This window comes from Mauremys reevesii, linkage group 1 (genome assembly GCF_016161935.1).
Source record: "Mauremys reevesii isolate NIE-2019 linkage group 1, ASM1616193v1, whole genome shotgun sequence".
In the NCBI taxonomy this organism is placed as follows: Eukaryota; Metazoa; Chordata; order Testudines; family Geoemydidae; genus Mauremys; species Mauremys reevesii.
The window spans coordinates 168,599,291-168,612,627 of NC_052623.1; the positions used below are offsets into that span (position 1 = coordinate 168,599,291).

Consider the following 13,337-nt stretch of genomic DNA (forward strand, 5'->3'; position numbering starts at 1 on the left):
CAATCAAAATTCTTACCTGGCAAGCTGAACAAAGTAGTGGTCAAAGTGCTGAGGTACACTGGAAATGAAAATGTGTATATATATTTATTCATTAGAGAAATGGTACATGTGTGTTCTACAGTATTTGTCAATGATAAATTAGAGTTCTTATTCATTTACTATGAGTGACACTAATCTTGTTCTCTATTTCTATCATCATTTTCCTTTCAGATTATACCATTTTTTCTTGATGACACTGCACTTGAATTATTTCCTTCCTGTATCAAATGCTTTTCCATTACTATCCTTAAGAAGGTGATCAGCGATAGTTCAGATGTTTTTAAATTGCATATCATTGTGATATTTAAGCACTATATAATAATTAGAGAGAGCCCCAGTAAATTGAAATGTTCTCACAGCCTCCCTTGACCCCAGTATGTATGTGTGGGCGCTTTTTTCTTACTCTTCCTCCCATCTTGCCATCTTCTCTCTCTCCTCCAATCTTTCAGAATGTGGGATGGCATTTTCCTGGATCATTCAGATCCATGTACACTGTCACTCAGGCTCACTTTGATCTCCCCTGGTAAGGTGTTACTTGGCCAGGTTCCTGCTGCTGAAAATACTCTGCTCCATAGACCCAACAATCTTAGCTTGGATCAGCGTAGTTGAAAAGTTCTTTCAGAGCACTGTCATGGAGGGTTGTGAATGGATAATTGGTTTTTGAGGTAGCTCAGACCCCAACCTATTAAGTACCTGGCAAGCCAGTGCCCAGGCCTTAAAAATTATATCTGGAAAGGGATATGGAGCCAGTAGCACATGAGGAATATTGGTGTGATATGTTCACATGTGCCTTGGTGGCTACATGTCAGGAGTGTGGACTTCTGAAATATTGTAGCTTGTTACCACTTGCAACATGTAATTCACTGCTTTCATTTACCTTAATCCCTATCTCTTTTCCAAACTAAAATCTCAACTGTCTCTCTGGCATCTCCTTGTGGATGTTTAGCTATTAGTAGAGCTCTGAACAGATAAAAAAATATTTCTGCGGATGCGGATACCCACAGATCTAAATCAGTATCCGCAGAACTGCAGGGCTCTCCCGGGAACCACAGTGGCGAAAGGAGCAGAATGTGGGGCTGCCACTCCCAGGAGCCAGTGCCCCAGGCCAGCAGCTCCTCCAGTGTGGCTGTACCACCCGCTGCCCGTTCCCAGCCCTACCCCCATCCCTTCCATGCAGCTGTCTGCATTTCCTGTCTGGGGGCATGCGTGCCACTTGAACACAAGAGCGAGACCAGGGACAGCTGCTGGTGAGCCTGGTGCCCACCCCTGTTGGCAGGTCTGAAGGGTGGTACAGCTGCACTGGGAGAGCTGCCAGCATGGGGCGCTGGCTCCTGGGAGCAGTGGCTCCACGTTCTGCTCCTTTCACCGCTGCGGGTTCTGGGGAGAGCCGTGTGGTTCTGCAGATACATTTTTATATCCACGGATATCTGCATCCACAGATCTAAATTTGTATGCGTGCAGGGCTCTAGCTGTTAGCTGAAGCTCAACATGGCTGAAACGGAGCTCTGAATCTTTCCACAAAAGCCATCCATGCTCCCTCCTTCCTCGATCACTGTGGACTCACCAGCATCTTGCCTGTCAGTCAGGCCTATTACCTGGGCATCATCTTCAATTCAGACCTCTCTCTAGGTACCCATGTCCCAGCTATGTCTAAATTTTGCGGATCCTTTCTGCAAAACATCTCTAAAATATGCCCTTTCCTTTCATCCACACAGCTAAAACCCTCATCTAGAGTCTCAACTGCTGCAACATCCTTTACTCTGGCCTGGACAAAATGCAATCTTGCCCCACTCATATCCACTCAGAATGCTGCTGCAAATATCATTCCCTTAGCCCATTGCTTTGACCACGTTACGCCCCTCTGGCTCCCTTTTCTTTATCGCATCGAATGTACGTTCCTTGCATTCACTTTCAAAGACCTTCACGGTCTATCCCCACCCTCCCTACCATCTCGCATTTACTATTCAGATGTCAACCCGCACCTCCAACTGGCCAATAATGCCAGCCTCCATTGCCCACTTGTTAAATTTTCAAACAAGCACCTTTGTACCTTCCCCCATCCTGACCCTCACACTTAGGAAGAGCTCCCCATAAACATCCACAAAGTTACCTCATCATCCTCCTTCAAATCTTTCCTTAAAACTCTCATTTACTGTGATGCCTCCAAAAAATCAACAAGTCGGCCACTGTTGCACTGATACCACTGCCTATTATGCTGACCAACACTGGCTAATTTTTTTTTTACTCCTCCCTGTTGGTATCTACCTGTTATACTTCCTATCTTATACTTAATTTGTAAGATCTTTGGGGCTTGGACAACCTTTTTATTTTGTTTGTACAACGCCTAGAACAATGGCGTTCTGGTCCATGGCTAAGGCTCCTAGATGCTACAATAAATAATAATATAACCATTTTAAGCTTTTAACAAAAGTCACAGCATGGAAGATTTTGAAAGGATGAAAGGAGTCTTAGGACAAAACTTAAGACACATGAACACTGAATGGAGAACTGCAAATTAAGGCAAACCCACCTTAAATCAAAGTGGGTTCAAGATTCTAGTGGGACATCAGCCCAGGTTAAAAAGAAGGTTAATAAGCTTGGGCACGTTGGAAGGAATTATCCAGCATTGATATAAGCTAGTAACATTTTTGTATTAATTGTCTGAATATTCTATTAGGGAAAGTAATTCTTGTTTTAATTTAAAAAAAAGTGTCAGTCTATGAGAGGAGGGATATACAACTTAGCAGTGAAATAAACTACATGATCACAATGCAGACAAATAAGATACAAAATAAAAAGTGAAATGTCCCCAGAGGTCTAAAAATATTTTCTGAAATAGCAAATTACTTGCTACAATTGAAAAGACAAGCTTTTAACTCAATCATGCATGCTTATAATGCTACATGTAATACAGTATAACATTTGATTGTACATGGAGTCTCATGTTAGAAAACTGATACAAGAATTATTTCCTGGAAGTACCCCCTAATTGCTCTTATTATAGTATAAATGAAGTGTCTTAATTACTGAAATTAAACAATAAGATACCAGTGTAGAATCCTTGAAACTGCAGACAAATGTATTTATAGACATTTCTGTGATGTTCTTCATTATCGTAACTAAATGCTTCACACATAATAAATTTATCCTCCCAATACCTTGGGAATTGACACACACACAGATTAAGCAATTTGCTCAAAATCACACAGGAAATCTGTGATGGTGCCCAACAGAAACCTTTTCTCTTGAGTTTGAGTCTGTGACTTAACCACAAGACATCCTTCCTGACATACTCTTTCCTCCTCCCTATGACTGCACAACAAAAATACATGATAGAACTGTGGTTAAAGAGAGTAGAAAAATCAAGAGAACTAGAACAATTTATTTCTTGCATTAGATTATCAACTATTTTATAAAGTTTGGTCAAGTGGGATGAATAGTAAAACATTGCTTTAAAAATAAATAATTGCTTTAACTTTTAGAACATATAAGTTAAGATTTTAAGCTTTTGCGGGCAGGAACTCTCTCTTCCCATACATGTAGCAGCTAGGATATTTTGGGTGCTTCCACTACACAAATAAAATAATATTACTACTGCCTTGTTATGATACTGATCCAGCTTCCAACAAAATAAACAGAAAGTTTTCAAGTGACTTCAGTGGGAGTTGGATGAGGCCCTACCACTTCTGTAAGAAGATAAACACTATTGCTGATACAAATTATCTTTAATTTAAAAAATTGTAACAAACTACAGCTATAAAACGTATCAATTTTGTAAAAGGTTTAGTCTCTGTCCTCAACAGTTAATATATTTTTTTAAAGTATAGCTTCTTTGGCAAGCACAATGGGTGTAATTCCTATTCTGGAGAATTCACATCGCCCTCAACAACCGAGTTTCCTTACATCAACAGAAACTTGACAAGCCTTAACATTAAATCATATTTGTCAGCAATATAATAAGATTCCAGGAATGTCACTCTATGTGTCACTATGAAACTTAAAACGTCTGCTGAGCCAATGCGAAGTGATGGAAGCAGCCACAAGAATGGTAGAGGATTCTTTTTGTTCAGAATATCACAAGGCTAAACCATCATTGGGTTTTGCACTCTTTTACCATCCAATTATTAAGTTCTCAGCTATTCTGACTTTACAAATTATACAGTGTGGTGTACAGATACTGTAAATCAGGAGTCGGCAACCTCTGGCATGCAGCTCGCCAGGGTAAGCACCCTGGCAGGGCGGGCCAGTTTGTTTACCTGCCGCATCAGCAGGTTCGGCCAATCGCGTCTCCGACTGGCTGCGGTTCGCTGTCCCAGGCCAACGGGGGTGGCAGGAAGCCACGGCCAGCACATTCCTCGCCCGTGCCGCTTCCTACAGCCCCCATTGGCCTGGGACGGCAAACCGTGGCCAGTGGGAGCCATGATTGGCTGAACCTGCCGACGCGGCAGGTGCCAGAGGTTGCTGACCCCTGCTGTTAATTAAACATGTGTGGTATACCTGTATTCTTGCATGCAGCAATTTCATTAGTTGTATGAGGGAGACTGCACCATTGGTGGATTAGTTGGCCCAACCACCATACCTGTGCACCAACCACCATCCACACGAGTCAATACAAATCTCCCAGCACAGTTCCCTAGATGCCAACCAACACAATTACCCTGTGACAGGGTACACCAGACCCTCTGAAACCCCCTGCTGGAGACCTCGTGGCCCTGCCATAACCACCCCAAAAAAGGGCAGTGGAGAGGGTCCTCCAAGCTGTCTAGAGTGGCTGTGTGGGACACAGCCAATCAGGGCTCAGCAGCCTAGTATAAGAAGAACTGCAGGGCCATAGGGAGTTCAGTTCTCTGCAGGAGCTGTAGGAGTGTGGATGGTGTGTGGCTGACTGACAGAGCTACAGGACCTCAGATGAGGTAATGCTGCCAGAAGCAAGGGAGAGCAAGAAGGAGCCCTGAGCTGGTTGTGGGGCCTCCATCAGGACAAGGCCCCGAGGTAAGGGTGAAGACTGCACAGGGCCATGGGGGAATGGCCCAGGGAATTACAGCAGCAGTGTGACTTAGATAAAGGGACACAGTGACAGCTGCTATCTACAGTATCCCTGGGCTGGGACCCCGAGTAGGTGGGCCTGGGTCCCCCTGTCCCTTCCCACCATTAGCCACTGGGAGAAGTGGCCTAGACAGTGAGGCACCCCAGAGGGGGAACTGAACTATAGTGGCCCAGATGGAGAGCTGTGGCCAGGAAGCCCCAAGAGGGTAAAGACATTGTTTCCAGAGGAGGGACAATCGGAGAGAGAGAGAGAGAAGTGAGTGTGCAGGTATGCACCTGGCCAAGGGGGCACTCAGAAGAGGTAAGGGCACCCTGTTACATACCCATATAACAAGGATGCACAATAATGCCAAACACACTGACCCCTTCACAACAGTATGTGCCCCTCATTCACCACACACACAAATCAACACAAATATCCCAGCACAACACCCTCCAGACACAACACCACAAGTAGAACACACAATGACATCAAACGTCACTCTGAAGCTTAGAACATCTGTTGAGTTAGTGTGAAGTGATCAAAACAGCTACAATCATGGATGAGATGAGGCCATCACCAGGTTTAGTCATTACTGTTGCTGACCAACAATAGCCATTTTTGACCTTTTTTAAAAACCAAAAATAAACCCCACAGCGTTACAAATTACACCTTGGCAACAGTGCCAGCTTTCAGCTACTAATTTCCTTTATGGAGTGCTCTTTCTTCAGTATGATTGAGGTCCTGAATAGATACAAAGCTGTACCACTTCAACTATACTGGTACAGTTGAAGTGGTACAACCTGCTAATGCGGATGCAGTTACACTGGTATAAAAGTGCTTATTCACATACTAGAAAAGGAATAAGCTATTGTGATAGAAGACACTTTTATACCAGCATAACTGCATTCACACAGGGGATTGTACCAGCAAAGCTATTTCAGTATTTTTTAAAATCACACTCTTTACCAGAATAGTGATATTGGTACACAATGTGTGTGTAGTTCTCGCCTCAGATAGCCAAAGAGGAAACAGACTGGAAGAAGCTATATCTTGATTTAGGTTAGAGGAGGAGGAATGAGATGCAAAGGGATATGATCTGCAAGTTAAACGGGGACTCTTCGAGGCAAATAAATTCATTGCTTATTCTGTTGCTTTTTCTACAGAGTTAAATGAATCTGTCAAAGCAGTGTCCCGTTAAAATGGCAGATGAGCCAGATTTTTTAGTTGTATAATGTTAGGGTATTGACCTTGCTAAATTCCAGTGATTTTAAATCATACAGCAATAGTGTACAAAAGTTTAGGACAGGAAATGAAAAATCCTCTATCCATCTGAAAGTACAGGGGAATTTAGGGATGCAGAATGCAACAAGTTCTTTCAGAGCACCCTCTTATTATAAAAAATGCCATGAAATCTTTACTGACCACTAGCATGATCAGCACTGCTATTTCTTTGTAGTGTATACATAATTAAGTAACTTACCAAGTTGACAAAAACTCAGTGGTCCAATCAGTACTGCCATCATGATTTAGAAGTACATCTTATTGATTGTGAAGTACTCATTTTATTTCTGGATCTGCAATTATACCAAGCAAAATCAACTTCATCATAATTACTGGTTGATTTATATAAAAAGCACAATAGGGCTTCTGTAGTAAGAGCTGATATCACACCTTTAATGTTATGTGAGAACTGGGATGAAACAGTATCTTAAACATGAGATATGCAGGGTTTGTAGTGTTTCAAATAAACATATGCAAACATTTGTTTAAAGAGTAAATATTTTCATTGAGGGTTATATGAAAATGGTGTGACAGACTGACAATATTCTGAATGAATTTTATCAAATTAAGTTGAACATCTTTGGGGTGCATTGTATTAAAAACACAATTCTGTCAGTGTTATTGTGGGCCTGTATGTATGTACCTTCTCTTGGAGACTGACTAATCTCTGGAAGCTTTTACTAACTTCAAAGGACTTATTGGAACAATACCTGTGAACTGGATATTCTAGGAAGTACCTGGTAAATGCAAATGACCCGCTTCCAATCCTTCAATTTCAAACTACATCGTGGGGAGAAAAACCCAGTGTCTACTAATTCCAAAAGTTGCCATTAATGAGATTCTGGAAGTAGTTACTCCACAGGGATTGACACCATGCTTACTGCATCACAAGGGCTGGTCAAGTGTGAAGGATGGACATCACCAGGATGCCAAAGTAGTTGCAGTATGGCAAACTGAAATTGGGCAACCGCCTACAAAGTGACCAAAAGACATGCTTCAAGGACACACTGAAGCATAATTTGAAACAATGCAACATTAATGCTGAGAGACATCAGAAACAGATAGATCACTCTGGCAAGGAGGAGTCAATGATGGGGTTACCCAGTTTGAGATTAACTGCTGTAGGGATCTTCAGGCACAGAGGCTGAGCTGTAAACAGGGGACACAGATTGTAATCCCTTCCTTGGTATCGCACTACGTATTCAATTCATGCAGAAAGGACTGCCACTCTTTCCTTGGCCTTTTTAGCCACAATTGTACTCAGAAGACATAATAACTGCTGGAGTCATCTTCGGCAATGAAGGACAACAACAAGAGTTAACTCTGGTAAGCTAATTAGCATGTGTGTGGGTTCTTTTATTACTGAGAACATTTAAAACAATGTTTTTTACTGAGAATAAAGTAGGCTGTAGCAATTACGCTGTTAACGGTATCTGAAGAAAAAAGCAAACAGGTTCTGTTTGGGCAGCCTGCCTCTGCTGAGGGTAACACAATGTAGGCAGGAAATGATGCAACCTGGAAATACCCCAGTTAGAGGGGAGAGGAACACGCTTCCATCCAAGTGGGGGAACTGCTGGGGAACTGGGAGCCTAGAGTGGGTACCCTTGCTGGAACACTGAGGGGAAATACAGGTGCAGATGCCCTGAACTGTGACAGATGGCAGTTGGGAGCACTATGCCACTAGATCCAACATAAAAAAGGTGAACATTAAAAATGGTTTGACTATATGTGAAATGCTATTAAAATCTGTGGTTATCACAATGAATGTTTCTGGAAAGATGTGGAACAAGAGGGGAAATTCAAGATGCACAAAATTAAGAACTCTGGCAAATAATGCATTTTAAAAATCTTGGCCTACTAGAAAATGTATATTTAAGTTTCTCAGTCACAAATCTAGCATTCTGGAGCAAAGTCACTAAAACAGATAAGAACAGATAGCAGATAATGTTTTCACCTCTTAGCCAGAAGGCCGTACAACAAATGTTCCTTTAACATGCCCCTCCCTTCTCCCTCTACTGCCCCGCACTCATAGTTGTTGTCCTTGGTCAGTGAAGATCCAGAGTTCAGAGGTGTTTTCTCATGAGTTCATTTCCCACCCTGGAGGGGGATAAGGCACCTTGCTTGCTTGCCACTTGCGCTGGCCACTGTTTGTCATGCCACTATTCACTCCATTGCCAATGGCCCTGTGCCATCACCTCCTGCTGCCACCTGCCACTGTGACCTCTGTGAGTCAGTCTCTTGAGGTTCCACCCAGCTCTCAGTGAGGGAGCCTCACAGTGAGTGCAGGCTGGGCTGTCTTTTCCACAGAAATACTGTCCCACAGCAGATCTGAGCACTTAGACCTGATGATTACTGATTTCACTGCTCTACAGACAAAATGCTTCTGAAATAAATGTAGTCAAACTTCACTAATTCTGGGTCACTGAGAACGAAAATGATGCTTAAAATTGTTGATTGGCTCTAGTTTTCAAGATATGCTATTGGGTCAGTATATATGACCCTTGACTTGGGAATAGCGGAGGATAAGTGAGTTATAAAGGGAAGGGATCTCAATTTAAACCAGAAATGACTAAAATACATCTTTGACTGGATCTATAAATAAATCTATGACTGGGTTTGGACAGTACTTGCTTTTTAGGCAAAACAATGAATGATGCAATCTGAAGCTGGTATTGTGTCATACATGATATGAATTGCATTATGTTATTCCTAGAAGTCATGGATGATGCAATCATAACGAAGCTTACATCACTCCGCTGAACAAATTGCCCTATATCAGCTCTAGAAATCATACAGTGTCGTGCTCTCTTATTTGTCAGTGTTTGATTTTGCAAAGGGACACATTTCTGTTTAGCCAAAGTGAGCAGAGATGCCTTGTACTTGTGTGAACAGTGCAGATAACGTCTGCTATGTTTGTGGTGAAGTGACTTTTGCATCACAAAAGCACAGTATAACCACTATGGTTAAGAAAGCCTATCACCTTTATTTTGGCTGCAAAATTGGAGATCAGGACAAGAGGTGGGCCCCACACATATGCTGCAACACTTGTGCAACAAATCTTCGCCAGTGGTTGAACAGGAAAAGGAAATCTATGCCTTTTGCAGTGCCAATGATTTGGAGAGAGCCAACAGATCATACCAGCAACTGTTACTTCTGCATAGTGCCTCCAGTTGGGAAAGGTGTGTCAAAGAAGAAAAAGTGGACTGTGCATTATCCAAACATTCCATCAGCTATACGCCCAGTACCCCACGGAGAAGGACTGCCAGTTCCTGATGCACCAGAATCACTCTCACTTGAGTCAGACGAGGAAGAGGAAGAGGTTGAAACTTCTGGTCCTGAACCATCAATGTCACAGGACCCACATTTTCTCCCATCCTCCTCCTCTGAACCACACCTCATAACACAAGGTGAACTGAATGACCTTGTCAGGGATTTGGAACTACCCAAGAGTAAGGCAGAGCTGTTGGGCTCCAGACAACAGCAGTGGAATCTCCTGGCAGGTGATGTTAGGGTTTCCATGTTCCGTGACCGTCAAAAGGATCTTGTCACATTCTTCTTCATGGAAGGTGATCTTGTAGCCTGCAACAACATCAATGGTGTGATGGCAGCCCTCAACATCGTTCACGATCCAGAAGAGTGGAGACTGTTCATTGATTCATCGAAGACGAGTCTTAAAGCTGTTTTACTGCATAATGGCAATGTTTTGCCATCAATTCCAGTTGGTCATGCAGTCCATATGAAGGAAACCCATGACAACATGAAACAACTTTCGAGGTGCATAAACTATGACCAACATCAGTGGCAGCTTTGTGGCTATTTGAAGGTTGTTGCTCTCTTGCTTGGTCTGCAGACTGGATACACAAAGTACTGTTGTTTTTCTCTGCGAATGGGATAGTCGTGCAAGAGATTCCCACTACATCAAGAAAGATTGGCCACTCCGACAGTCATTGGAGCCTGGGAGGAAAAGTGTTCAGCATCCACCACTTGTTGAATCAAGGAAGATTTTGTTACCACCCTTACACATCAAGCTGGGTCTGATGAAGAACTTTGTCAAGGCCATTGACAAAACACAAGCAGCTTTCAAGTACCTCCGTGGAAAATTTCCACGGTTAAGTGAAGCTAAGATAAAGGAAGGTGTCTTTGTTGGTCCTCAGATTCGTGAACTTCTTCGAGATGATGCATTTGACCATGCACTGTGTGGCAAGGAAAAGACGGCATGGAAAGCCTTCCAGTTAGTGGCAATAAATTTTCTTGGAAACAATAACGCAGACAGGTTGTTGGTAGAAAACCTCCTCAAGGCATACAAAAGCCTTGGTTGCAACATGTCACTAAAGATACATTTTTTTGCACTCTCATCTAGATTTTTTTCCACCAAACTGCGAAGCAGTGAGCGACGAGCACGGCGAGCGATTTCACCAGGACATTGCAACAATGGAGAAACGCTATCAGGGCAAATGGAGCCCATCAATGCTTGCAGACTATTGCTGGACAGTGACAAGAGATGCTCCATTTAATGAATACAAGAGACAAGCAAAGAAGCGCCGAGTAGACACTGAATAGGATTAAACTACGTACATAAGTTTTTTGCCTTTTGTTTCATAATAAATTTTAGTTATATAACCCTTTTGCTGATTTTTAAAGTGTTGCATAAACAGGACAGGTGAAATATTATCATGTAAAGCAACCATAAACACATGAGAAGACCTAGGTTTACAAAACTTAAATACCTTAGAAACAGTAGCCAATCAGTTGTTTTAATTGTCATATTTGACTTCAGCACATCAAAATACATAATAAATAGCACATTTTATCTCTGAAGCAGATGACTTCTCAAAAATTGTAGACCAGTGTTTCAGCTCTAGTGGTCACTTAACAAAAGACTCTCTCTGGCACCTAATAAGTTCTATCTTTACAGAGGGGAGAGGGGCAAGTCAAATAGTGCCCGTTACTCTTTGGCACAGCCCTCACCACCAAGCAAAACCCCTGCCAGTCTGTCTCTCTCTCTTTCCCCCCATATCCTCCCTGCCCCACTCGCCCAGGATCTGCCATCCAAACCCCTTGCTTATCAAGTGCAGTTCAGTTGAGGGTGATCAGTACTTAATTTATAATGAAAGAGGTGCTCAAGCAAGTTCATTACTTTCATAACTCATGTGGCAAGCACAGAGGTCCTGGGGCTATGAACTGCCGAGCCTAAAGATGCCGGGGCTCAGCCCTGGCAAAATTAAGCATTGAGGGTGAACCCCTCAATCAGGACAGGCTAAGTTTTTAGTTCTGCTGCCCTTTACTCATACAATAAGGATAACATTTCATGACGCCCACATTCAATACTAAAGTGATTTGTAACCCATCACCAGCCAAAATTGACCACTTGAGCAACAGAGCTCTGTCTGCTGGATACCTAGGCAGAGTAGGTGAGTTCATGTAAATACAGTCTGGTCCTGAAGCCTTTCCACCCAACACTGGCTCATCACTAGCTGTCAGGGAGAGCTCATTCAGACCTTGCTTTCAAATCATAACTGGAAATTATAAGGTTGGCCAACATTGCCTAAACGAATGTGCTGACATTGTCAGAAAAATCAACAGCTGTATGAGGAAGCTGGTCTTTGTTCATACTTTTCAAACCCATTATACTATTTCAGGCAGGGCCGGCTCCAGACCCCAGCACGCCAAGCGCACGCTTAGGGCGCTGTCCCGCGGAAGGGCGGCAGGCGGCTCCAGTGGACCTCACGCAGAGGTGCCTGCGAAGGTCCGCTAGTCCCGTGGCTCCGGAGGAGCATCCGCAGGCGTGCCTGCGGGAGGTCCACCGGAGCCGCGGGACCAGCGGACCCTCTGCAGGAGGTCCCCCGGAGCCATGGGATCAGCAACCACCAGAGCGCCGCCCCCCCCACCCCCCCCGCGGGGTCCCGCCCTGCTTGGGGCAGCGGAAATCCTAGAGCTGCCCCTGATTTCAGGTACAAGCATTGCATCATACACTGCATGGGCTGTTAAAGTGAGTATTAATGTTTCAATTCCAATTCAAATGTCCAAACAATGACCACATTGGCAACACTGCGATGTAACTAGTTGACCCGGAGGGGGGGCGGCGGTCGGTTTTGGGAAATCTCTGCTCGGTGCCAGGCCCACCAATCCCTCTCGGCCAGCCCCTCTCCCACGCCTCTGGTTGGAATCAGGGGCCTTTCCCCAGCGACCCGTTCCCGAGCCTGGCGCTACCCCGCCCGGGGCGGCCACATCCCCGGGGCAGCCAGCGGCGCGCTCGGGGCCCCAGCTGCAGCCTCCGGCCCGGGGCCCCAGCCGAGCGCGGCAGGGGGCCGCAGCACACGCCCGGGGCTGGAGGAGGAGCCCGCAGCCGGGCCTGGGAGACGGGACCGGCCCCTGCCCTGCTCCCTGCCGGGAAACCCGCTCGCCTGCGGCCCCAGCGCCCCCCGTACCTGGCAGCAGCGCGGCCCCGCTAGGAGCCGGGCGCCCCGGCAGCGTTTCATGGCGACACGGGCCGGCCCGGGACTGGGGCGAAAGCGAAAGCGCCTGGGCGGGATCTGCGTTGCGGGGCGGAGACGGGGGCGGGGCTCCGGGTATCTGCACATCCCCACCCCGGGCCAGGGGCGAGTTTCTCGGGCTGCGCTGCGCTGCCTTGGTCCCGCAGATGCTGCTGCGGAGCCACTCGCTTCCCCGAGAAGAGCGAGAACCGTGACCGGTGCGTGAGCCTGCGGGGGGAGCCAGCCCCGCATATGCCACAGCCCCCTCCCCCCATAACCGCATATGCTTGCAGCCCCCCGCCAATCCACCGCTACCCCCCAACATTCCCCTGGAGACCCTCTGACCGCACACCACAACCCCCCCCCCGCCAGATCCCTGCAGCTGCTGATCACAAACCACCCCCAGCAGCCCCTACAAATCCCCTAATCCGACACCACAACTTGCCCAATATCCCCATACACCCCCAATGACACCAAACAGGCCCATACACCTCTCACTCCCCCCAACCCTTGCC

The 13,337-nt window shown here is 45.3% G+C and overlaps 1 protein-coding gene across 2 annotated transcripts in view; it reads right to left on the reverse strand.

The window, feature by feature from the left end:
- Nucleotides 1-12,894, reverse strand: part of LOC120379609 (interferon alpha/beta receptor 2-like) — a 29,369-nt gene extending 16,475 nt beyond the window's left edge. For both annotated transcript variants that reach the window (XM_039497173.1, XM_039497174.1), the window contains exons 1-3: nt 12,778-12,894; nt 6,549-6,642; nt 17-58 (exon numbers count right to left, since the gene is read on the reverse strand). In XM_039497173.1, coding sequence (XP_039353107.1) covers nt 17-58; nt 6,549-6,591 — 85 coding nt within the window. In that variant the 5' untranslated portion in view covers nt 6,592-6,642; nt 12,778-12,894. The remainder of the gene's footprint in view (nt 1-16; nt 59-6,548; nt 6,643-12,777) is intronic.
- Nucleotides 12,895-13,337: the final 443 nt, after the last annotated feature.